This window comes from Heptranchias perlo, chromosome 5 (assembly GCF_035084215.1).
Source record: "Heptranchias perlo isolate sHepPer1 chromosome 5, sHepPer1.hap1, whole genome shotgun sequence".
In the NCBI taxonomy this organism is placed as follows: Eukaryota; Metazoa; Chordata; class Chondrichthyes; order Hexanchiformes; family Hexanchidae; genus Heptranchias; species Heptranchias perlo.
Window position 1 is genome coordinate 68,519,888 of NC_090329.1, and position 25,627 is coordinate 68,545,514.

At 42.7% G+C, this 25,627-nt stretch overlaps 1 protein-coding gene across 5 annotated transcripts in view; it reads left to right on the top strand.

The window, feature by feature from the left end:
* Nucleotides 1–25,627, top strand: part of arhgap18 (Rho GTPase activating protein 18) — a 105,704-nt gene that overhangs the window by 30,862 nt on the left and 49,215 nt on the right. For 2 of the 5 annotated variants that reach the window (XM_067983795.1, XM_067983796.1), the window contains exon 1: nucleotides 14,317–14,494. The exons of 2 other annotated variants lie outside the window; for them this stretch is intronic. In XM_067983795.1, the coding sequence (XP_067839896.1) occupies nucleotides 14,379–14,494 (116 nt within the window). In that variant the 5' untranslated portion in view covers nucleotides 14,317–14,378. Of the gene's footprint in view, nucleotides 1–13,380; nucleotides 13,466–14,316; nucleotides 14,495–25,627 lie in introns of those variants that run through there. One more of the 5 variants, XM_067983799.1, reaches the window with a different exon arrangement.

The following is a 25,627-nucleotide window of genomic DNA, read 5'->3' on the forward strand; positions in this document are numbered from 1 at the left end:
TGTGAGACAGCAATTTATGTGTATTTCCTCCCTTTTCATATACTATTCTCCCTACTCAGAGTTTGGTCTCTTCTACATTGGGAATAACAAATGCATATTGGGTGATCACTGTGTCCATTAGTGTGAGCCTGACCTCTCCATAGGTTGCCACTTTAACTCCCCGCCCCCCAATTTTCCACTCTGATCTCCCTGTCTTTGGCTTTTTACACTGTTCCAACCAAGCTCCAATGCAAACTTCAGGTGCAGTACTTCATCTTTCTCCTTAGCACTCTGCAGCCCTCCAGTTTGAATATTGACTTTCATAACTTCACATCTTAGTTGTGTGCCCCCCTTTCTCTGTACATTGGGGTGCTGGAAATTTGTGGTGGGTCTGTTGCTATCGGGACAGGGGAGGCAGGTTGACATTTTGGATGTAGTCCATATTTCAGGCAGATGGGAGGTCGGCCAAAAGGATGTTGACCTTCCCCCCACCCCCCCGACTTTTGAGTTGTGATCAGATTTGTGCTGTCAAATTACACAATATATGCGAGTAGCGGTTTGTAGTGTTTCCATTTAACTCCCCAAATGATGTAAAAAAACTGTTAAACTATCACTTTGACACTAAATAAGAAGGTAACTCAGGAGCTAAGTACTTTGAAGTACTTTCTCAGAAGTGTCTCTTTCTACCCAAAAATATATTCAGCTTTGAAATGTGCCATTGTAGAGCCCTTGAGATGATTCACATGGTGCATGAAAAAGGCACACTCCAGTGATGTCACACAAATGGACTCATGTCTGGCCACTGACTAAATAAACATCAGTGTGTGTGACTTCAGCATTCAGTCATAAGAAATAGCTAATTAACAAACTGCAGTTTTGTCCTACCAGAGCCAAGAAACATTTTTTATTTCTAAACAATCTGTGTTCCCATAACAGCAGCTCTCAATTATTTGCTGGGACATAAGAGGCTAAAGAGATCACCCTGCCCTGCTTTTAAATAGTCTGTATGTAATTACAATAAGACCTCCCTAGTGTTACCATTGGGAGAGGCTGAAAATGTCTTTGTTCCAGGTTCTGGCACTTGTTGAACATTTGGTTCAGTACCCTGGGTGAAATATATTTGCATTTTGGCACTAGGGGAAAAAAATTACAGCATTGACTACAGTTTTCTTCATTGGCGATTAAGCACATGGTTTTTACTAGAAGGAGTCTGTTCCTAATTAATGAAATGTATGACATTAGGGGGTAGGTTTTAACTTTTGGGCAGCCGACCAGCAGAGGGCGCCAGCTGCAAACAAGCTGGAGCCATTTTGCGGCTCTGGCCTTATTTAAATAGAACCTGTGAGTTTTGCGCAGCTTGTAAGATTCGGGCCGGTGCAATATTAGGTGGCCTGATGGCCATCCATACGGCAACAATGTATGGCCTTAAGGGGGGCTTGGACTCGTGGAGGGTGTGGGAGCTCGGGGCAGCAGTGGCTCAGTGGCCTCTTTGGCGGTACCATCTATAAAACTGGTCGGACTATGCATGTTACACATCATAGGGCCCCGATTTGCATATTAAAGGGGATCTACCGCCTGAGACTGGTGGGCACTTTGGGTATCCAGTGGTAGGTCCGTGTAAAAATGGCGGTGGCTGGAGTGGCGGGGTTAACAAGCCGATAAGGTCACCGAACTGTGTAGGCCTGTCCTAAATATAATTAGTGCACTTCCTTTGCATAGTCTGAACACTGGAGTCCCTAGGGTCCATATTGGTCAGAAAAATATGAAAATATGGAAACAATTACATTTACGTCTTCATGTACATGTAACACAATGACTGTCTGGAAGTATGACTTATGGAGTGGAGCTAAGTTAGTTCTACTTTCAAAAGATAGGTAAAGTCAGGAATACCAGTAACACAAACATTGCATTGGGTCCTAGCACCAAGAGCGTACTTCAACTGGATGCAGGACATCATTGCCAACCCAAACACCATGCTGCTTTTCCACTTCCCAGTTCTACTTAACCGTACACATATTTATCTATAATCTGATCAAGACTTAGTTGTAACCTTGGTAGTACTATATTACCTAATGCAAATGGATTGATAGTTAAAGAAAGAATATCTTAGACAGATGATCCTATCTGCTTTTTCTCTGACTCATCCGATAGTGGGGACTTCACCCTGTTGCAACGTATGGCAACCTCCAGTCTGTGCAAACCTGACAATCTCACTGAATATAGTATGAGCTGACTTGTGCTCTCCAATTCTTTTTGATAGATGGATAAATAACACTCTGTCAGACTCTAAAGAGGAGATTTCTGCTTCTGCACTACTGGTATATGCCGGGAACACAAATTGGGAAATTGCACACCAGCAACCTGTTTTTTCCATCCAGTCATTTGAATCACAAGCAGGGGGTTTGCAAATTCCCAATGAGAGTACATATCAGGAAATTGCAAACCCCAACCATATGATTTTCCATCCTTTAAAATTACTGGATGGAAAGTGGAAAATCTTCCTTTATATCTTAGGCTATAAACTACACTTCAGGGCTGCTAAATTGGGCCATGTAGCGCCCATTGTTTCTGCGCTACACAGCCTCTCCAACATCCAAGATGGCGTCTTGGCTGTGCACGGACTTTTCCAGTGTGACATGTGCAGGACGCCATCTTGGTATAGGAGTTAGCGCAGGTGCAGGTAACGAACGCCGGAAGCATATAAAGTAAGAAGAAAATGGATACAATCAGTGTGCAATGCTGATTTGAAGTGATAGATAACATTTTGGAACTTAACGCTCAACTCAACGCACAGTCTTAACCCCGACCATCTGAACATGTCTTAGAGTGCCTGGAGGACCCCCACCAGTGCTATTTAAAGGGACCATTCAGGATTTACAGGTTATTGGCTGGATTATTGCTTCTGGCTGTCAAGACATTTATAACTGTTTTTGGACGTCTCCTATACTTGAATACTAGGACGCGGGGATATAGCCTAACAAATAGAGCCAGGACGTGCAGGAGTGAAGTTAGGAAATGCTTCTGCACACAAAGGGTGGAAGAATTTTGGAACACTCTTCTGCAAACGGCAGTTGATGCTAGCTTAATTGTGAATTCTAAATCTGAGATTGATAGATTTCTGTGAATCAAGAATATTAAGGGATATGGGACTAAGGCGGGTATATGGAGTTAGGTCACAGGTCCACCATGATCTCATTGAATGACGGAACAGGCTCGAGGGGCTAAATGCCACTGCCACTTGCTGCCTCTTGATATGCACCACCTTCACCTGCAAGAAAGCGGGACATGTGTCTGGGTGATATGCCTGTCATGATTGAATAGCTGCCAGTGTATGTGGCCTGTGAGTTGTGTGTGGGCGATTTGCATCTGTGGTAATGTGTAAGGGTGAGAGGAAGCAACCACGTTCATGATGCCTCGTACTCCACATCTCTTAATTCAACTCTCCTATGCCACTTGGCACACACTCCTCTACTGCTAGCCATACCGTGATTTATTCTGTCTACTTGTAGGACAAACAGGTGCACAATGTCTGCCAAAGGCAGGACACCGGAAAGATTTTCCCTATCTTTAAACAAGGAGAAGGCCAGGGAACTAGTAGGCACTCACTTGGCTCTTGCCATGGGAGATGGAAAAGTCAGCAGCATCTTGACTGTGCCAGGTTAGTGACAGTGTCCTATAACAAAATGCTGCATCACGGTTTTTATTGTCCCACCATTATTTTCCCATCATTGGATGTGACGCAGAAGCACCTGCAGCTGAAGGTTTTTGTTTAACTGTTTTTGGTATTTTCATGGTCTGGGAGACAGAGGGTCAGCTAGTTGGAATGTCCATGCACTGGCAGTCCAGTCTGCAGCAAATATCAATGGTGGTCAAATGAGAGAAGCATTTGATCTCTGTTAGGCTAGTGTCCAGCAATGTTGGCAGTTGATCAGTCCAGAGTTGTTGGGTGAGTGTGTGCAACTGATCCTCAGAAGAGCACAGATCAGCGTGCATTGTTGTTCCCTGGCAATATAAGATAAAGATGCATTCTAGGTTCTTTGGTGGTCTAGATAAACTCAGACACCGGGTAAGATCTTCAGACTCTGCTTCAGAAATATTTGAATTTTGGACCTCTTGAGGTCAAAGGCTGTTGCAAATTGAATTCATCCCCACTATGAGAGTGATGGCAGAAAGTCAGTAGTTAGGAATATATAAACAAATTGTTTGTTTTTCTGTTGGATAATCTATACTAAATTGTACAAATAAATTTTTGTTCCAAGTTACAATCTCTGGAAAATTTATAATGTCATCAAGATTAAAAAGTAGTTGCTTAGGCTTTTCTATTAAATACTATTAATTTCAGTATAACTATCAAAGAATATCTTTAGAAAATAATGTTTGGTAATAATAGACTGAGGAGCTGATGTAATAGTTAAATCTATGTATCAAAGGAAGAATGAACTAAGCCAGCTGTTTGTCTCATAGTGCACACATTAATAGACAACAATCAAGATTATTTTTAGGCTAATTTATTACTTTTCTATCAAACAATAAAAACTGGAGCATGTAAAATGTTTGACAGAGCACCAGGCCAAATCTGCAACGACCTGTAAATGAGGTATTTGCTAATGGTCTGTTGTTTGCCCAGTAGGCAACAAAATACTTTATGATTGATAGGAGTGTGTGTTAACAATGGAAGTAAAGGAAAATTTGTGGTGAAAATAGAAGATCTGAACTATGACAGTAACATACCTATGTATTTTCTAGATAATGCATTACCATTGAGAAAGAAAAGCCACTGCATCACACAGAAACTCCAAAATCCATACATTTTACTACTCAAAAGTGTGACCAAAAGGGCAAACTGCTACACATGTTCTAGTCATATCCACACATCCAGCTATTTTGGACAGCACCTCAGGAGGCTATAAAAACCATGGGAGTGAATTCCCATGTGGGTTCTCCCACTTATCCACTGTAACTTTGGTGGAAGAGCCGTGGAATCCCCAGAAATACAGCGTAATCAGTGTTTATGCCATTTTTCCAGGGTTTCCTCTGCTCTTCCACCGAAGTTACGGCGGATGAAAGGGAGAAACCCCCGTGCAGAAGTTCACCGCCCCCCCTCCCCCCATGACTGGCCTTGATTTTCCTGCTCCAAGGTTGTTGGACCTTTCCAAAAGTACCAAGAAATAAAACTGTACAGTACTTTGCAAAAAATGTATATAATTTTCTTAATTAAAATGAAAAAAAAACATTTTCATCCAGGTAGAGCGTGGTTCACATATATGAATATATATTACAGTTGAATGTTCAACCCACAGCTCTGAGCTAACAGACTTCATTGCTACAGAACTTTACAGAGATAACAACATGTAGATTAAACCTCCATGGAAAAAGTACAGCATGATCCAGCAAAAGGTGGGTCCTTCATAGCTCATCTTAGTTTTTACATTTCAACATCTGCTGGGGAGGAATGAAGTAACAACTCACACATTGGCTGATAGCCTGTCATTTTTTAATTCTATTTTGTAAATGTAGTGCATTTTATTTTTGAGTTAATTTTTCCTGAGTTATGCTTTGTTGCAAATCAAAGAATATTTCACCAATAAAATTTCCAGAGTTTATCAGTTAGAGAGATTGGGGATGATTTTGACTTTCTGTGATAGTGTGAAAAGGGCTGCTGATTCGGTATCACCCATTTTACACTGTCGTATAAAGTCAAAAATAACCCCCATTAGATCAAAAATCAGCAGGACAGTGATTCTGACACTTACACTGCTGACCTTAGCAGATTTTCCAAGGACAGCAGAGGTTCCCCCATTAATGTTCCAAAGGCAAGCATCTGCATCACTAGGGGCCATCTTGGGTGTCCACTAGGCTGGGCTAGCTGGAAAGTCCAGCCAAAAACTGGTGGTCCATGGTGGGGGATGGGGGGGGGGGATGGGGGGGGAGTCTGCTTCCAGAAAGATTGGAGTGCCCCTGTGCACCTCTTTGTAAGGACTGCCTAAAAAATGCTGCACCAAAAAATGGGCCCTTTTCTTTGTGGGGAGGGGGGGGTTCTCGGCCACATCCCTGGATGGCCCTCAAAGTGGACCCCACATCTGCTGCTCAGTGACCTGGTATGCCACTAATGCTTCACAAGGTCTGTGAGAGGCCAGGAGCTTGTGATCTCCTGACGTTGGAAGTCCCCATCTCCTCCATCAATGGCCTTGTTCGGGGTAAGTGGATGTTCCTGGGCAAGATCAGGACCTAGTAGATCTGGACTTCATTTACAGCCCTCCTCTTCTATTCCTGCTGGAGTTACAGCAGTTGTGTGCCAGAAGGGCCATGCATTTTCAGCCGTTGCTTTCATTATGAAGCAAAAGAGCTCAAGTTGGAGGCGGGCCTTACCACAAGTGAAAGCCATGAGAGGAGTGGCTGGGAAGCTGAGCTCTGCTACAGGAGAATAATGGAGTGTTCATAACAGAGGAACACAAAATAAAAAGGCAGGTTGATAACGAAAGAGATGATTGGCAGTTTGCTATTTTATGCAACTTTGTCATGTCAGAAATATGCTGTTTCACAAAAAAAGTGAAAGTGCATTGCTTAAGCAGGGTGAATGGATTATGATAACTTTCAAACACTGGTGTACACAAGTGAAATCCAAAATAGAATAATTTTCAGATCTGTAGCTGGAATTTTAAATTGGATCCAACATTATTATAATACATAGCAGTATGTGAGCGCACAAAGGAAAGGTTGGTCATGGAGGTACTTTTCAGAGTCATACTAAGGTCTCCTGCTGAGTTAGATCCTGCACTGTGTGCAGTGCTATTGTTATTGGTAATATTATAGGATTGCTGCTCAACTGAGTGTAACATGAGTGATGTCTGTGACAAGTATTGAGAAAGTGTTTACGTGGTGACTGTGTTTATTGTTGCTTCAAGCAGCTGGAATCAACCCAATTGAAAATCATTAGAGCAGTAGGTGTGAGGCAATTTATACTGGAGTATCAACCCAATAAGAACATAAGAAATAGGAACAGGAGTAGGTCATCCGGCCCATCGAGCCTGCTCCGCCATTCAACAAGATCATGGCTAATCTTTTACCTCAAAGCCATTTTCCTGCACTAGCCCCATATCCCTTGATGCCTTTAATATCTCGAAATCTATCGATCTCTGTTTTGAATGTACTCAGTGACTGAGCCTCCACAGCCCTCTGTGGTAGAGAATTCCAAAGATTCACCACCTTCTGAATTAAGAAATTTCTCCTCATCTCAGTCCTAAATGGCTGACCCCTTATCCTGAGACTGTGACCAGTCAATGCCTTAAGGCCACCATCGTTGTAGTGTGCCTTGATTCTGAGCTGAAAAGAACAGTGAAACGTGACCTATTGTAAATTTTGAGTTTGAGAATGATGAATAGAATTGGTCAGCACAACAGAATATGCTTGACCTTTCCATCACCGCCCTTGATCTCATGACTGTCTTTGTGCTACCCTAGTGTCTGCCTGACACAACTTTCTAAAACCTTCCTGTTCTGGCCCCACCAGAAGATTGGCTGCTTAGTGCTTGATCCCATCCTCCTCCCTGAATGTTCTTTCAACCTTAACTCAATCACAATCCACCCTCATATCTACTCCATCAAAAACACAGCGTACTTTCACTCTGAAATATCATCCATCGCCGACTCTACTTCATCCCACCAATCTTGTTCATGAATTGTTACCTCCAAACTCAACTTTTCCAATGCCCTTCTCACTAGCTTTCCAAGCTCCACCGTACATAATCTACAACCCGTTCACCTATATCATATTCTGCTCCCTCTAGGTCCACTTCTTGTCTTGCTGCATGCTTTTTGGATGACAAAACTCTGCATCATGCAACAGAAGGCATAATGTTGGAAACTTTGGCTGCACTGTACATTAGCACTCTGCTTGAGTGATCTAAACATTGCCTCAGCATCTTTATGGTGTGCTCATGGGCCTCATTGGGGTAGATTTGAATTACTGAGATGAGGAGAAACTTCTTCACTCAGAGGGTAGTAGGTCTGTGGAATTTGCTGCCCCAGGAAGCTGTGGAAGCTACATCATTAAATACATTTAAAACAGAAATAGACAGTTTCCTAGAAGTAAAGGGAATTAGAGGTTACGGGGAGCGGGCAGGAAATTGGACATGAATTTAGATTTAAGGTTAGGATCAGATCAGCCATGATCTTATTGAATGGCGGAGCAGGCTCGAGGGGCCGATTGGCCTACTCCTGCTCCTATTTCTTATGTTCTTATGTTCACCACTTGGAAGGTAATCTGAAGGAATGGATTACCCGCCCTTTATAGAACCCGTTCAAATTTTAATCCATTAATTTCTGCCAGATTTCCACCCAGGTAGTGAAGGTGAAAAATCGACCCCATTGTATCTGCACTTTGCTGTAATGTAGAGGTTTCTAATTGGATTCATTAGCCATGGCTGTAAAGAGTAGCCATGGGGGTAGAAATTCATCTTTGCCAGTAACGCAAAACGTTTCTACGCCCCACCAATTCTATGCCCCGCCCATTATACGGTTCCGTTGACTCCAATGGAACTGAATTTCAAGCGGGGCGTAGAACGGGCGGGGTGTGGAACAGGCAGGTGTATAACGGGTGAGTGTAGAATGAGTGGCCAACACGATAACACCCGTTTAGCGCTCCCGTCCAAGATGAATTTCTACCCCCTGGTCTCCCAACAGCCATTCATTCATTTTCTAGGGAACATCAAATAATGCTCGGAACCACATAGTTCCCTTTAATGAAATCATTGCAGCTGCTTCCCTAACAATGGACTTTAAAATACAGGATGAGATTTCTGTCATCTGAAACAATCTGCACGTTTATGGAGTGGTATCGCTTCCTATTGCATTGGGGAAAACCTGTGGAGCCCTGAATGCCACATGGATTCCATCTATAATTTATTTACTAGAATGAACCTAGTAATAATTTACCAGAATGATACCAGGGATGAGGGACTTCAGTTATGTGAAGAAACTAGAGAAGCTGCGATTGTTCTCCATAGAGCAGAGAAGGTTAAGGGGAGATTTAATAGAGGTGTTCAAAATTATGATGGGTATTGATAGTATAAATCAGGAGAAACTGTTTCCACTGGCAGGAAGGTCGGTAACCAGAGGACACAGATTTAAGATAATTGGCAAAAGAACCAGAGGAGAATTTTTTTACACAGCGAGTTGTAATGATCTGGAATGCACTGCCTGAAAGGGTGGTGGAAGCAGATTCAATCGTAACTTTCAAAAGAGAATTGGATATATACATGAAAAGGAAAAACTTGCAGGGCTATAGGGAAAGAGCTGGGGAGTGGGACTATTTGGATAGTTCTTTCAAAGAGCTGGCACTGGCACGATGGACTGAATGGCCTCCTTCTGTGCTGTATGATTCTAGTAATCTATGAAATAACACCCTGGCCTGCTGGTCAATGGTGAAAGTTATGTGTCCTTACCAGTTATAGTGTCTCCTTTCACATTGGGAAAAAAATTACGGTGTTTCCCCTGGTTAATGAGGTGTCAATCTTGTTTTCTATAGAAATGAGCTGCAGACATGCTTTTCTGGCAGATATCCCCTGCAATGGCCTTGAAGGTTCTTATTGCATAGAAGCTCAAGGTAATAGCGACCTTCACAGCTATGGGAAGCACAGACCTTGCAATTGTTACCAGTAGTAGGGATAGTTGCAAGTTCAAAAATTCCACCTTCATAATAAATAGCAGGAATCACTTCCATTAGCTAGGAACTGCTCGGAGTGGAGTGGAGTGGAGTGGAGTGGAGTGGAGGGGAGAGGAGAGAGAACAGGAAACAAATGGGAGCAGAACGTAGAAGAAATGCTTTGGGGAAAAGATAAAAGAATCTGTGGGGTGGGGAGGAAGAAGAGTTCCAGCATTAGGGAGTGGGAAGGGAGAGTGCCAGTATGAAATGGTGTGGTGAGGGTTGGCGGTAGGGGGGGGTGGGTATAATCATTTGAACTTAGGAGGTTGGAAGTACCAGCTTGAATTAGGGAGAGAATAGTTCCAGTTTGAAGGGGGATAAAAGTAGTGCTAGTTTGAGTGTGGGGTGGAAGAGGAGTACCAGTCCTTAATGATAACCACACTAGCCTTTGTGCCAGGTTTCTTTAGCAGTCTCTCACCTGGTGCACCCAACAATCAGGGCTAGAGCAAAATGAGCAAGGATTGGGAATGTCCCTGCCCACCTAACTAAAATGAAACCTCTGGGGCTGTGCCCACTGATGTCCATTGGCAACACCTCAAGAAATCTCAGAAGGAAAATATCTCCACCTCATTTTCTTCTTTACTGTCCCAGGAGAATGCCAATTTTGCAGGTGTACTGTAGAGGAAAATCCACCCTTCTAACTCCCAGAGTGCACCACTGTCACTTTGTTCAAGCAATCCTAAGCACTACAATTCCCAGGATGCTATCAAGACTACTTTCCCTCTGAGTTTAAAGAACGCTATATTTTGTAGCTGATATGAATGTATAGCACAACCAGATTTGTTTTTATGATTCCCAAAACACTGGAATCCTATATATTAAAACTGGAATTTAACTTACTCGGCCACCATAAAGTGGTAATCTTGATCATAGACCTCTTATTCAAGACTGTCTTTGAGGCGTCAGTTCTTTTTTGCATTTATAGTTTTTCAGGGACCTTGTCAGCTTTTTGTAAAACTGTTGTTGAGCTTTTGCTAGTTTTTTAGGTTAACATGTATAATACCTGTGACATGAAAAAACAAATTTATTTCTTTATTTATCTACCAACAGTGGGTGCTGAAAATATTTTTCTCAATTATGTTTAAAATGTTTATCCATGACCAATTACATGGGAGAAAAAAATCAGCCTATTAAAGGCAAATGTTGCTAGGCCTGTGCTGTGTGATTTTCTGATATTCACTGGTTGCACAGCCAGTGATTTTCTCTTAAGCTACCTGCTGTGTGCAAGGCCCCACTAGTGTTGCGGAGTGTCAGAAAATTACTCTGATCCTGAATGTAGCACGTGTTCATCACAGATGCAAAGGGGGGAAAAAAATTGGATAGGGCCTGTTTTTGGGCGGGGGTAGCGCAATCCGCTATTACCCCACGCTCAATGGCCCTGCGCAGGCAGGACAAGACTTTCGTCAGGCCTGAGGACTTACCTGCAATCTGCGTTGGAAATCAGCGTTGAACGAGGATTCAATGCAATTCACACTTTCCACCAGCAGGGGGGGGGTGCAAATCTTTTAAAGGCAGGCTGTCTCTTAAAATCTCTTAAAGGTAGCTGGTACCTGTTATTTGCTGAAAATAATAGTCTGCTATTTGCACAGAGTCTGAACGGAGATCAGACATTGTGATCTTATGTTTACAAACTGATAAGTTATGTTAAAACATTGAATAAAGGTTGCGCATTACTAAATCCCACATACTCCAATCTGCATGCCAGTCCTCACCAATCTGCTGATCTGAGCTTGTACCAGCCCTGCGAGAGTCCGTGCACCAAGGTTCTCTGCTGATGCACTAGGTGCAGTGGGGCAAGAGGTGACAGAAGGAGGGACATCCTATATCTGCAGTGGGGAGTGGGGGGCGGGGGGCAAGAGGCCCTACAGACATATACCCAAAAGGCAGTGAGAGGTAGCGGGTGACGAAGTCAATGCCAGGAGCATAGCACCATGAACATGGATGCAGTGCAGGAAGAGATGAGTGGTCAAGGTGAGTGAGGTCAACTGTCAAGTGGCGTCTCCTACCAACTGCACCACACCCTCCCCCCCCTCCATCACCCACACACCAACAAACTCTTTTCATCAGTACTCAATTCTTCCAATCAGATGCTTCCTCTCACCCTTACACATTACCACTATTGCAAGCTGCCCACCCACAACTCACAGGCCACACACACTGGCAGCTATTCAACCATGACAGGCACATCACCCAGACACATGTCCCGCTTTCTTGCAGGTGAAGGTGGTGCATATTAGGAGGCAGCAAGTGGCAGTGGCGTTTAGCCCCTCGAGCCTGTTCCACCATTCAATGAGATCATGATGGACCTGTGACCTAACTCTATATACCCGCCTTAGCCCTATATCCCTTAATATCCTTGGTTCACAGAAATCTATCAATCTCAGATTTAGAATTCACAATTGAGTGAGCATCAACTGCCGTTTGCAGAAGACTGTTCCAAACTTCTCCCACCTTTTGCATGTAGAAGCATTTCCTAACTTCACTCCTGCACGACCTGGCTCTAAATGTCCGCTCGTCCTAGTATTCAAGTATAGGAGACGTCCAAAAACAGTTATAAATATCTCGGCAGCCAGAAGCAATAATCCAGCCACTAACCTGTAAATTCTGTCTGGTCCCTTTTATTAGTGCTGGTGGGGCACTCTAAGACACGTTCAGATGGTCGGGGTTAAGACTGTGCATTGAGTTGAGTGTTAAGTCCCAAAATGATGTTTATCACTTTAAATTAGCATTGCACACTGATTGTATCCATTTTCTCCTTACTTTGCATGTTTCCGGCATTTGTTATCTGCGCCTGCGCTAACTCCTATACCAAGATGGTGTCCGGCGCACGTCACACTGGAAATGTGCATGTGCAGCCAAGACGCCATCTTGGCACTTTGGGAGGCCGCGTAACACCGAAACAACGGGCGCCCAATTTAGCGCTCAAAGTGTCTGTTGTCGAAATGCTTTCAGCAGCTATTATCACCCCTTCCCCAATCTTCCATTCCACCCCAGCACCCTTCCCCCTGCAAAAACGTAATCTGTGACTAACCATTAGCAATTCTAATAGTATCACGAGAGTTCCTGATTACATCAAACTGTGAATAGGTGACAAGGATAGGAAAGATTGATTCAGAGAAATCTGGAACAGTTAAACCAATGGCCCATGAAATGGGAAATGGATTTAATGTAGATTAATTAGGTTATGTGCACAAAAAGGAAATATGACACATGTACATGATAAAGGGATATCAATTAACAAAAAGGAAAAGAATTTGGATTAGATTATTGAGCATTGGGTAACATTTATCAAAGAAGCTAATTATATACAATATATTATATCTCAATATTTTAACTCCATACAGATCAATGATGAGTCTACAATTGGGATGTAAAATAATGTGTGCAGTTTTACTATCAAAATGCTGAGAAAAATAAATAATGTAGATACTTGCAGATTGTTTAGTTTGGACTATAAATGTAGAACTAGAGGACATGAGTATAAAATTAACACGCTTAAAGAACAACGAGACTGGGAGGATTTTTTTCCCCACGCAGATGAGACTATGTGGAATAGAGTCTCAAAAAACAGTTAGTGATGCTCCAATTAATTCATGGCCTTAGTGATGTATCAAGTAATTAATTACCTTTTAAAACCACTGAATAAGTATCTGGTTAGAAACAAGTCTGAGGTCCATAAGGACAAGTATAGGCAGATATAATTAAACGATGTGTGGAACATGAGGAGCTGTTGGGTGATGCCAAGGAAGGCAGCTGGTGTGAGATTTATAGCATAGGTTAAAAGGTTAGTTTGGTGTTTTGCTTGACTTGATTTTTTTTTGGAGGGGGGTGGTAGTGGAATAGGGTGAAGCTGTGCAAAAATGTTCCTTTACAAATTAGATTGGTGGAGTGGAGTCCATGATTGAACAGTGTACAGTGTGTATGTAGAAAGTGACCACATGAATAGCTTTTATGCCGGGGTAAGGATTTACACAGATTTTTGGACAACGTAAAAGAAGGTTAATAGTGCATTTCTCATGCTATATCTGACCTAGTGGTACTTGATTCTGACAAGGGTGTCCAAACTGTTCCATTCCCAAATACGAAATTTCATCACATTCATGAAAAGAAAATCAGCAAAGACACATCATTAACCCAGAGCTCTTTAGTAACTGTGAGATTTCAACTGTGTATGCTAATTCATTCCATTCACATTGCTAGATCAGTAGTTCTTCCAAGCCAGTTCCCCCAATGATAGCACAATACTTTTTGCATGACAAAACAATCACAAAAAATAATTGAAACGCATAAAAAAGCGGAATAATCAACGTTTATTGCTTATATCTGATTTTTAAATAGTGTGTTTTAAGTTGCAGTTACCTCTTTAATATTAGTTTCTTTCACAACTCTAAATACCCTTTTCTTATAAAAGATGAGAAAGAAAACATATACCAGTACTGGAACGTACCAAGGAGTTTCAGTAACGACAGGACTACAGCACACGCTCAAAGTTCAGTGTCTTTATCGTTACTGTTCCTTGTTTGGAAGAACAAAAAGCTTTTACAGCCACTAGCCCTACCCACTGTCCCAGAATTATAGGGGTGGAGTTTCGGTATGGAAATGATCCACGTTGCCAGGGAAGGAAGGATTTTTATTACCCTTTGCTTTATACGGTGTCCAGTTGAACACTAACTAGCAGAAATTATGCCTCACACACTATGGATCTACTGCCTACTTCTCAGAGCGTAGTTCTAACAGGATACCATTTAAATGATGATTCAACTGACGGTGTTGCGAACAGCATGAAGGAGGTGACAGAATCCTCTTCACCGGGGTAGGAATTTTATGCTTCAGAATCATAAGCAGGGATTACATTATCTGTGAACTGCTTCAAAGAATCTCAACACTTTGCAACCTGCCTGTGCGTTAGTCATATTTCAATATGTCAGTACAGTGCAAAGGTTTCAGCTGTTGTGGCTGACTACTGTTGATCAATGATGCAAAGCTGAGCTGAAAGCTTTCAATTTTTTTTTCGGTACTTGTATGTCCATAAACTCTCGAACATCACAGTGTTACAAAACTGATTATTATTCGGATTTTGGTCACTCTGACACATAGGCTGGGCTTCTATTAAACATGAACATGCTTGTCCTACTGGGCTAGATTGTCTGTTGAAATATACTATAAAGTCTTTGGAGTGAAGTAAAAGTGTATCAGATCAAAAGTAGTTGGAATTTTCTTTTATAGAGAATATATTCTGGAAATTAGGAATCTATGTCCACCTAGCAGAAATTCACTGTAAATATGCCCTAAAAACGCAAGTGCAGACAAATTGTAAATATTGCTGCATTTTAAGGAGATTCTGGTGTTCAACTTGTGTTTGCTGTTGCTACATTCACATGTCATTGTAGATCACTTATACTTCCAATCTCAGTTGTCTTTATTTTGATGTGCCCCAGATGAACATTTCAGCATTTATTTGCTGGCAGTTTTGTGGTTCATTCACAAACATAAACAGCACTTCTGTTGGTATGGCTTTTCCTAATTATAGTATCTTAGTAAAGTCTTAAAAATCTCGAGTAAAATATTCATAATCATTTGCACTGCATGAAGTAAATGCATGAATTATTGGTTCTGTCTCATGGAAAATCCTTGTCATAAATATCTCGGCCTAGAAATTCGTTGGCGCTGTGCCCATTTTACAGGCGTAAATTTCTGTTAAAAAATATTTACCTGAATGTGGATCCATGAGGAGTAGGAGTGCTCCTCCCAGCTCCACAGCAGTCCTGAAGACTATTGCCCGTCAAATGTAAATGAGCTTGAGGTCCAATTTTGATCTGGCCTCGAGCCTACCAGTTATGGCGCAGGGATTGCAGGCTGGCACCATCCAATTTCTCCCCTTCAGTTCATAGATCGTTCAAAGTCAATTAAGATAATTTTTTTCAGATGCTTATTTGACATCCAGATCCTTGGGATTCTTAATTGAAAGAGTCAAATTCATTCATTTTTAAGGAAGTGGGAAATATCATTGATGATAATAAAGGAGAGCAAACGACTGGCTTGAAGACAAAGGGTGACTCCACAGATTGTACTGTGGAGCAGCTGGAGGACTTCATGCCTTTGGCAAGGCCCCTTAGAACCATTTCCGGATAGAGCAATACAAGCAGCAAAACTAGTCAAAAAGACACAGTGAGACATCAGCCACAGTGAATAGAGAAGACCCTTCATTACTTCCACCAGATAATTAGAGCAGCAAGGCATTGGACCAATACCAATAGTCAATATGCACCTTTACTTCACCCTCTTATGTCTAGCTCTCACTAGGGGTTTGGGGGGTGGGGGGGGTAATAGCAATCGATTTAGACTCACTCATCCGAGGTTGGTGCATAGGATTCTATCAGAAGCGTGCATTCCCTCAGTGTTCATAGCTTTTTAAATTTAAATCTTACCTGAGGGTCATAGTAATGATGGATACATAGGTATTACCAAGGCACAAATGATGGAAACGACATTTTATGACATATTTCCCTCATTTAAATTTCATCATAGTAAGTATTATGCAACTGCTCCCACTTCCAGCAGAATTCTTGAAAGTGGAAAAAAGAGTGGGGATTTGTCTTAACTGGGTCCTGTCCCAAATTCCCTGCCGGCTAAAGTTACATTATTTTCACGCAGCCACATCCCAGTAATTTCAGGGCTTTGATAATCCATAAATCCTGTATAATGTGAGGCAATATTTTGTCAGAAATTCCAATATGCAAAATCTCTATTAGTTAAAGTTTCCAATAAATGTTGCCCTTTTTCCGAATTTGTACACACTGAAAAATTGTATTGGGAACTACGATTTTTGTCTAAGGTTTTATATGGGATGTTTAAATTAAGTTCAGAGGCAAGAGTGCTACCAACTAACTAAAGAGGCATGATTTTAGCATGGAGGTGGGAAGTGAGCAGAGGGGAAGATAATCGGACGCGAAACCTGGAAGTTAAGTTGGTTGGTCACGATCTAGGAACATAGGAACATAGGAACAGGAATAGGTCATTCAGCCCCTCGTGCCTGCTCTGCCATTTGATAAGATCATGGCTGATCTGTGATCTAACTCCATATACCCGCCTTTGGCCCATATCCCTTAACACCTTTGATTGCCAAAAAGCTATCTATCTCAGATTTAAATTTAGCAATCGAAACTCCAGAGAATACAACCCCAATTTGTGTAATCTCTCCTCGTAACTTAACCCTTGAAGTCCGGGTATCATTCTAGTAAACCTACTCTGCACTCCCTCCAAAGCCAATATGTCCTTCCGAAGGTGCGGTGTCCAGAACTGCTCACAGTACTCCAGGTGCGGTCTAACCAGGATTTTGTATAGCTGGAGCATAGCTTCTGCTCCCTTGTACTCTAGTCCTCAAGATATAAAGGCCAGCATTCCATTAGCCTTATTGATTATTTTCTGCACCTGTTCATGACACTTCAATGATCTATGTACCTAAACCCCTAAGTCCCTTTGGACATCCACTGTTTTTAACTTTTTACCATTTAGAAAGTACCCTGTTCTATCCTTTTTTGATCCAAAGTGGATGACCTCACATTTGTCTACATTGAATTCCATTTGCCACATTTTTGTCCATTCACCTAATCTATCAATATCGCTTTGTAATTTTATGTTTTCATCTACACTGCTTACAATGCCACCAATCTTTGTGTCATCGGCAAACTTAGATATGAGACTTTCTATGCCTTCATCTAAGTCGTTAATAAATATTGTGACTAATTGAGGCCCCAAGACAGTTCCCTGCGGGACTCCACTAGTCACATCCTGCCAATGTGAGTACCTTCCCATTATCCCTACTCTCTGTCGCCTTTCACTCAGCCAATTTCCTAACCAAGTCCGTACTTTTCCCTCGATTCCATGGGCTTTATCTTAGCTAACAGTCTCTTATGTAGGACCTTATCAAATGCCTTCTGGAAGTCCATATAAATAACGATCTGCCTAGGCTGGCTGTTGGGCAGGAAGGCCAGGGATTGGAGAAGAGGGAGGATGGGATCATTGGCCGAGGAGGGTGTTGGGTGGGGGGGAGGGTAGGGGGTGGCCAATGCCGATGCTGGGAGGAGATCGGGAATCGGCCGATCGCGGGATAATGTTGCACAAAGTGAGTTTTTTGGGCCTGGAAGAAGCAACCCTGCTCCTCTGGGCCCACAAGCAGTGCAACAGAGGCACTCACCTCATGGATCTGGCCCTTCCTGCCTGCTTTCACCTGACATGAATCGGAAGCGATGGGAAACCCAAACAAGTACGGCTAAAGTTGATTTACTTTTGTAGTACACAAAAAATTGTGTACCTCAACTATTTCAATGAGGTACATTGCCCCGTTAATTATCGGCCCGCTGACTTTAAGTGGGGCGGGACTTCTGGGTGTCTGTTGTGCACGTGCATTCAAACACGCCTGGGTCAAACCCAGAAGTGGGTGCGTTGAAGCCAGGATGCGGTCCTGCTCCAAAAATCCACTGCATTGAAGGCTGTCCATAGTTCATAATTTGCGAGTGTCCCTTATTTCAAGGTGCAGCTTGTATATTTTACAATGTAAATTATTTGGGACTGTCAATGAATGCCCGTTTTTTGCAGGTTTCCTTTTGTACAGGTTTCACTGTATATATGTGTAAAGATAAATTCACGCATTCTTGGCTCAGCAGGAGCACTCTTGCCTCTGAGTTAGAAGGTTGTGGGTTCAAGCTCCACTCCACAGACTTGACCATATAATCTAGCCTGACACTTCAGTGCAGTACTGATGGAGTGTGGCACTGTCAGAGGTGCCATCTTTCACATGAGATGTAAAACCAAGGCCCCATCTCCTCTCTCAGGTAGACATAAAAGATCCCATGGCACTATTTAAAGAAGAGTAAGGAAATGCTCCTGGTATCCTGGCCAATATTTGTCTTTCAAACTAAATCACTAAAATTGAATAGCTGGTCATTGCTGTTTGTGGGATCTTGCTGTGCACAAATTGGTTGCTGCATTTCCCCATATTACCACAGTGACTACACTTCAAAAGTATTTCATTTGCTGTGAAGTGCTTTGGGACTGTCTAAGGGTGTGAAATGCACTATATAAATGGAAACGCTTTCTTCTTTCTTCCAGCAACAAACTATTCTTAGAACACACAGTTTGAGAATTAGTGGTACAATGCTATAGTTCTGTTCCCAACCCATTCTCCGTTGGGAGCGCAGGATCGCTGAATTTACTTATAGCTTGTAGTATATAATTCTACACAGCTAGTATTCTGTGAATTTTAAATGCAGAATACCTTAAACTAGGAGAACATGTGGGATTCCACAGTATTCTTTAAATAAAATCTAAAAGACAAAAGCTTTTCATTGACTAACTAGAGACTTTGAAAACTTAAAATGTTTTGTTTCATATGATATCCCAGGTGGACTGTGGTAAGCCATGATGATATGCTGTATCTGGCCTACCATAAGACATTTGACAGTGCCGCATGAAAGACAAGCAAATATAAACCAGTCAGTTTAACCTCAGTGGTAGGGAAACTTTTAGAAACGATAATCTGGGACAGAATTGACAGTCACTTGGATGAGTGTGGATTGATTAGGGAAATCCAGCGCGGATTTGTTAAAGGCAAATCGTGTTTAACTAACCTGATAGAGTTTTTTGATGAGGTAACAGAGAGGGTAGATGAGGGCAATGCAGTTGATGTGGTGTATATGGACTTTCAAAAGGCGTTTGATAAAGTGCCGCACAGTAGGCTTATCATCAAGATTGCGGCCCATGAAATAAAGGGGGCAGTAGCAACATAGATACAGAATTGGCTAAGGGACAGGAAACAGAGAGTAGTGGTGAATGGTTGTTTTTCGGATTGGGGAGAGGTATACAGTGGTGTTCCCCAGGGGTCAGTGCTGGGACCACTGCATTTCTTGATATATATTAATGACTTGGACTTGGGTGTACAGGGCACAATTTTGAAATTTGCAGATGACAAAAAACTTGGAAGGATAGTAAACAGTGAGGAGGATAGTGATAGACTTCAAGTGGATATACACAGGCTGGTGGAATGGGTACACACTTGAAGTGTGTACCATCCACAGGATACACTGCAGCAACTCGCCAAGGCTTCTTCGACAGCACCTCCCAAACCTGCGACCTCTACCACCTAGAAGGACAAGAGCAGCAGGCACATGGGAACAACACCACCTGCACGTTCCCCTCCAAGTCACACACCATCCCGACTTGGAAATATATCGCCGTTCCTTCATTGTCACTGGGTCAAAATCCTGGAACTCCCTTCCTAACAGCACTGTGGGAGAACCGTCACCACACGGACTGCAGCGGTTCAAGAAGGCAGCTCACCACCACCTTCTCAAGGGCAATTAGGGATGGGCAATAAATGCTGGCCTCGCCAGCGACACCCACATCCCATGAACGAATAAAAAAAAATGAAACTTAACGCAGAAAAATGCGAGTGATACATTTCGTTAGGAAGAACAAGGAGAGGCAATATAAACTAGAGGGCACAACTCTAAAAGTGGTACTGGAACAGAGAGATCTGCGGGTATATGCACAAAACATTGAAGGTGGCAGGGCAGGTTGAGAAAGTGGTTAAAAAGCATATGGGATCCTGGGCTTTATAAATAGAGGCATAGAGTACAAAAGTATGGAAGTCATGGTGAACCTTTATAAAACACTGGTTCGGCCACAACTGGAGTATTGTGTCCAGTTCTGGGCACCGTACTTCAGGAAAGCTGGGAAGGTCTTGGAAAGGCTGCAGAAGAGATTTACTAGAATGATTCCAGGGATGAGGGACTTCAGTTACGAAGATAGACTGGAGAAGTTGGGGTTGTTCTCCTTTGAACAGAGACGGTTGCGAGGAGATTTGATAGAGGTATTCAAAATCAAGAAGGGTCTGGACAGAGTAGATAGAGAGAAACTGTTCCCATTGGCAGAAAGGTCAAGGACATAGATTTAAGGTGACTTGCAAAAGAACCAAAGGTGACATGAGGAAAAACCTTTTTACACAGCGAGTGGTTAGGATCTGGAATGCACTGCCCGAGGGGGTGGTGGAGGCAGATTCAATCATGGCCTTCAAAAAGGAACTGAATAAGTACTTGAAAGGAAAAATTGCAGGGCTACGGGGAAAGCATGGGACCAGCTGGATTGCTCTTGCATAGAACCAGCATGGACTCGATGGGTCAAATGGCCTCCTTCCATGCTGTAACCTTTCTATGTTTCTATGATTCTATTGGGTTGTATTAATCGAACCATTCAGTGTAAATTAAAGGACAATCATTAGAGTACTGTGCCCAGTTTTGGTCCCCTGACATGGTGGGTGACATAGCGGCTTTGGAAAAGGTCCAGAGGAGAGCTACAAGAATGATTCCTAGCTTAAAGAACCTCAGCTACTCAGATAGGCTCAAGGACCTTGGTCTATTTACTTTAGAGCAGCGTAGACTTAGAGGTGACCTGATAGAAGTTTATAAAATAATTAACGGGCTGGACAGTGTCCCTATTGATAGATTATTCCAGTTTAACAGATTGGGGAGGACCAGAGGACATGAGTTTAAACCATGTAAGTGTAAGTAATAGACTGGATGTTAGCCAGCTTCTCTTTTCCCAGAGAATTGTGAGCCTATGAAATACATTGCCAGCTGGTGTGGTGGGTGCTGATTTTCTGCAAGCCTTCAAGAGGGAGCTGGGCTAGTGTTTGACTGGGGCAGAGATCACATCATATAGTAAGTGTCTTTATAGGTAACACTTGGTCCATGTGATCTCCTGGACTGGCTTTGATCGCCTGAGGGGTCGGAGGGGAATTTTCCAGGATATCTTTTCCCTTATTGACTATGGGTTTTACTCTGCTTTTTTTTGGCTCTCCCAGGAGATGACATGGCTGTGAGAGGGAGGGGAGGGCCGGAGGGAAGAAGTGTATAGTCATGATGCTCTGGCCATCATGGTTTGGGGCAGGCTTGATGGACCAGCTGGTCTTTTTCTACCCATCAATTTCATAAGTTTGTATTAGTTCCTCCTTTCTAAATTGGGTAACATTTGGACTGCTTCACATACCCCAGTCCATATGATCTTAAAATTACCGCCCCATCAGTCTACTCTCAATCATCAGCAAAGTGATGGACGGTGTCGTCGACAGTGCTATCAAGCGACACTTACTCACCAATAACCTGCTCACCAATGCTCAGTTTGGGTTCCGCCAGGACCACTCGGCTCTGGACCTCATTACAGCCTTGGTCCAAACATGGACAAAAGAGCTGAATTCCAGAGGTGAAGTGAGAGTGACTGCCCTTGACCTCCAGGCAGCATTTGACCGAGTGTGGCACCAAGGAGCACTGGTAAAATTGAAGTCAATGGGAATCAGGGGGAAAACTGTCCAGTAGCTGGAGTCATACCTAGCACAAAGGAAGATGGTAGTGGTTGTTGGAGGCCAATCATCTCAGCCCCAGGACATTGCTGCAGGAGTTCCTCAGGGCAGTGACCTAGGCCCAACCATCTTCAGCTGCTTCATCAATGACCTTCCCTCCATCATAAGGTCAGAAATGGGGATGTTCGCTGATGATTGCACAGTGTTCAATTCCATTTGCAACCCCTCAAATAATGAAGCAGTTCATGCCCGCATGCAGCAAGACCTGGACAACATCCAGGCTTGGGCTCATAAGTGGCAAATAACATTCGCGCCAGACAAGTGCCAGGCAATGACCATCTCCAACAAGAGAGAGTCTAACCACCTCCCCTTGACATTCAACAGCATCACCATCGCCGAATCCTCCACTATCAACATCCTGGGGGTCACCATTGACCAGAAACTTAACTGGACCAGCCACATAAATACCGTGGCTACAAGAGCAGGTCTAAGGCTGAGTATTCTGCGGCGAGTGACTCACCTCCTGACTCCCCAAAGCCTTTCTACCATCTACAAGGCACAAGTCAGGAGTGTGATGGAATATTCTCCACTTGCCTGGATGAGTGCAGCTCCAATAACACTCAAGAAGCTCGACACCATCCAGGACAAAGCAGCCCGCTTGATTGGCACCCCATCCACCACCCTAAACATTCACTCCCTCCACCACCAGCGCACAGTGGCTGTAGTGTGTACCATCCACAGGATGCACTGCAGCAACTCGCCAAGGCTTATTCGGCAGCGCCTCCCAAACCCACGACCTTTACCACCTAGAAGGACAAGGGCAGCAAGCACATGGGAACACCACCATCTGTACGTTCCCCTCCAAGTCACACACTATCCTGACTTGGAAATATATCGTCGTTCCTTCATCGTCGCTGGGTCAAAATCCTGGAACTCCCTACCTAACAGCACTGTGGGAGAACCTTCACCACACGGACTGCAGCGGTTCAAGAAGGCGGCTCACCACCACCTTCTCAAGGGCAATTAGGGATGGGCAATAAATGCTGGCCTTGCCAGAGACGCCCACATGCCATAAACGAATAAAAAAAAATCAATCAACAGCAGGACCGCAGTACAACACTGATTGAAATGCCGCCTAACTCCTATTTGCCAAAGTTATCAAAACTGAGTCAAACACAAATATGACGAACTTACATTACTTTAATTAGAAACATCAATGATAATGCAGTTAACATGATCACAACGTTAAATATTGAGGATTACATAAATGGAAATTTGATATCTATCGAACTATTTTAGACGTAATAGTATTTTAGATACATCACAATGGGGTGAATTTCATTGGGACCTCCCACTTTGATGCCATAACTTCAGCGGAAGCCTGTTTATGTGTGTAAATGGGGTTTCTGGTGAACTCCTTCCAAAGTTACAGTGGTGGAGTAGGAGAAGCCTCAAGGATATTCTCCCCCAATATCTCAGCATTAGCTGGATTTTGCTTAGTAATGGTATAACAGAGTTACTTACAGTATTCACGATTATAGTACAGCCTTAGCAAGGTTAAGTTTACAGTCTATATCAGTGGTAAGTTTCCATTACTGTCCCTGTATGATGTGAGCATAAGATATCCCGCTCTCCTTTTTGAAGTAGGTTGGCTGGCGCAGTGTTGGGGAATTCTCTTTGCCCTGGGATGCTCGGGCTTCAACTCCTGAGGTGAAACTTGTGGGGTCATCATCCATGGTCATTGACTTTGTTCTTTGTCTGTATTCCTCTCTACCTAACTTTAGGTAGCCTTGCACATACTATAATTGTCTGTACTTTCTGCCTTCCTTAGGAAATTCAGCTATTATATTAATTGTTTTGATGCACTTTACGGTCTTTATTTCTATTTTGTTAAACACTTGCGCTTTTTTATGTCTCGAGTTTATCCTCCAGTCTATGCCTAGGAGTGACTAATGCCTAAGTTTAGCTCAGCAAACTGTTTTACATCAAAAACATCTAACAGCACTTAAACATTGAGAATGCAAATAATTAGTAGATAAGCTTAATTGATGAAATAAATAACAGTTACAAGGATAGTTCAGTTATGTCACAATAATTCAGCATTAACTACTTGCTGATTATAAATTTACAGTTGAGATCAGTATCTGAGATTGATATCAGTTGGTGACTCCTTAGATAGCTGGTAAGTTAACAGTTAACTGTATTAGATAACCAGTCTATTGAATAATTAAAGTCTGTATGCTTATAGTTAAGAATGTTTTCAGAATTCATATGACCTTGTCCTAATGACTTGGTGTGGATGAACTAGTTACCTCGCCTTCCTCTGGGAGGATGGTGTTAATCTTCTGAGATGTCACAGTAATGAACCTCTGTCTGTAGAGCTGCTATCCATTCCGCATGGATCCTCTGCTCTTGCATAATTTCCCCTTCTATGTTGATAGCTGTATCTGGACTAGCTAGCGTAAATCTCACCTCCCTTGATCTCAGGGAAGCTTAAGTGATTTAATCATATCTAGCTGGTATAGCCATACAATCTTAACTTTTGTAACCTTTCTCTCTCAGTCATAGATGCACTTTCCGATTTTACGGAGGTACCTTACTACATCCACTAGACACAGAACTACTACACCTTCTATTACAAAGACTACCACAAGAAATGCTAAAAGAACTGGAACTAAACTGAGACTGAGAATTGAAGACTTAAGTGTCAAAAATACCATTTATATATCCTTAATTTCCAAAGAAACCTCCTCAATTCTATTGACCAATCTGAACGACACATGGTTAGGAGAGTTCAGCCCTTCTGGTGTCAATCACCTCACACAGCCATGTTGGTACCCTTGACCTCCAAATCAATGAAGCACCGGCACTTAGACATGCCAGGTCACTCATTTACTCCTTAGCTTCTCAGGTCTTTGCTAACACAGGGGTCACGCAGGTCCAAATAAGGCAGGATATTTTAATGAGCCTCTTAATGAGCTGTCTCCAGGCCTGTGGCATTGAATGACTTGTTTTCTATCCCTAGTAAGGAATGTTTTGTTTGTGTAAGCCTTCATGGTTTAATTAGCATTAGCCCTTTCTTTCCTAGCATTCAGTCTGATTACTGACTCCATTTTGAGGACATATTTAAGGCAATTCCAAGGGCGTCTCCTACAAGCACCAAATTCCTGTTAAGAACAAGCTGTTCCATTTGCATACAAGCTGTTCCATTTGCCTATTTTACTGCAGGGCACATCATCTTAGGTTACCGTGCTCTCTGGTTCACATACATGCCAACCATCAGCACTCGCATTGACAATCAACATTACTGAAGCCCTGTCAGCAAGCTTTGCAAATTGACCTTTTTGTAGCCTGACATTTTTTTTTCCAAGTTAACAGAGAATGCCCTACAATTTCATTAGGCGTGTGCACAAATCTGCATACACATAAAACTGTTAGTATTCGCACATGTGCAGAACTTTGCATACGTGACAATCGTCGAAGTTGCATGGTTAAGAGGTACATCTGGGTCCTGCGGTGGCTCAGTAGCAGATACAAGTGGGGGATTTATATTTTAAGGTGGAAAAGGGCTTCTTACTGTAAACCAGCTGG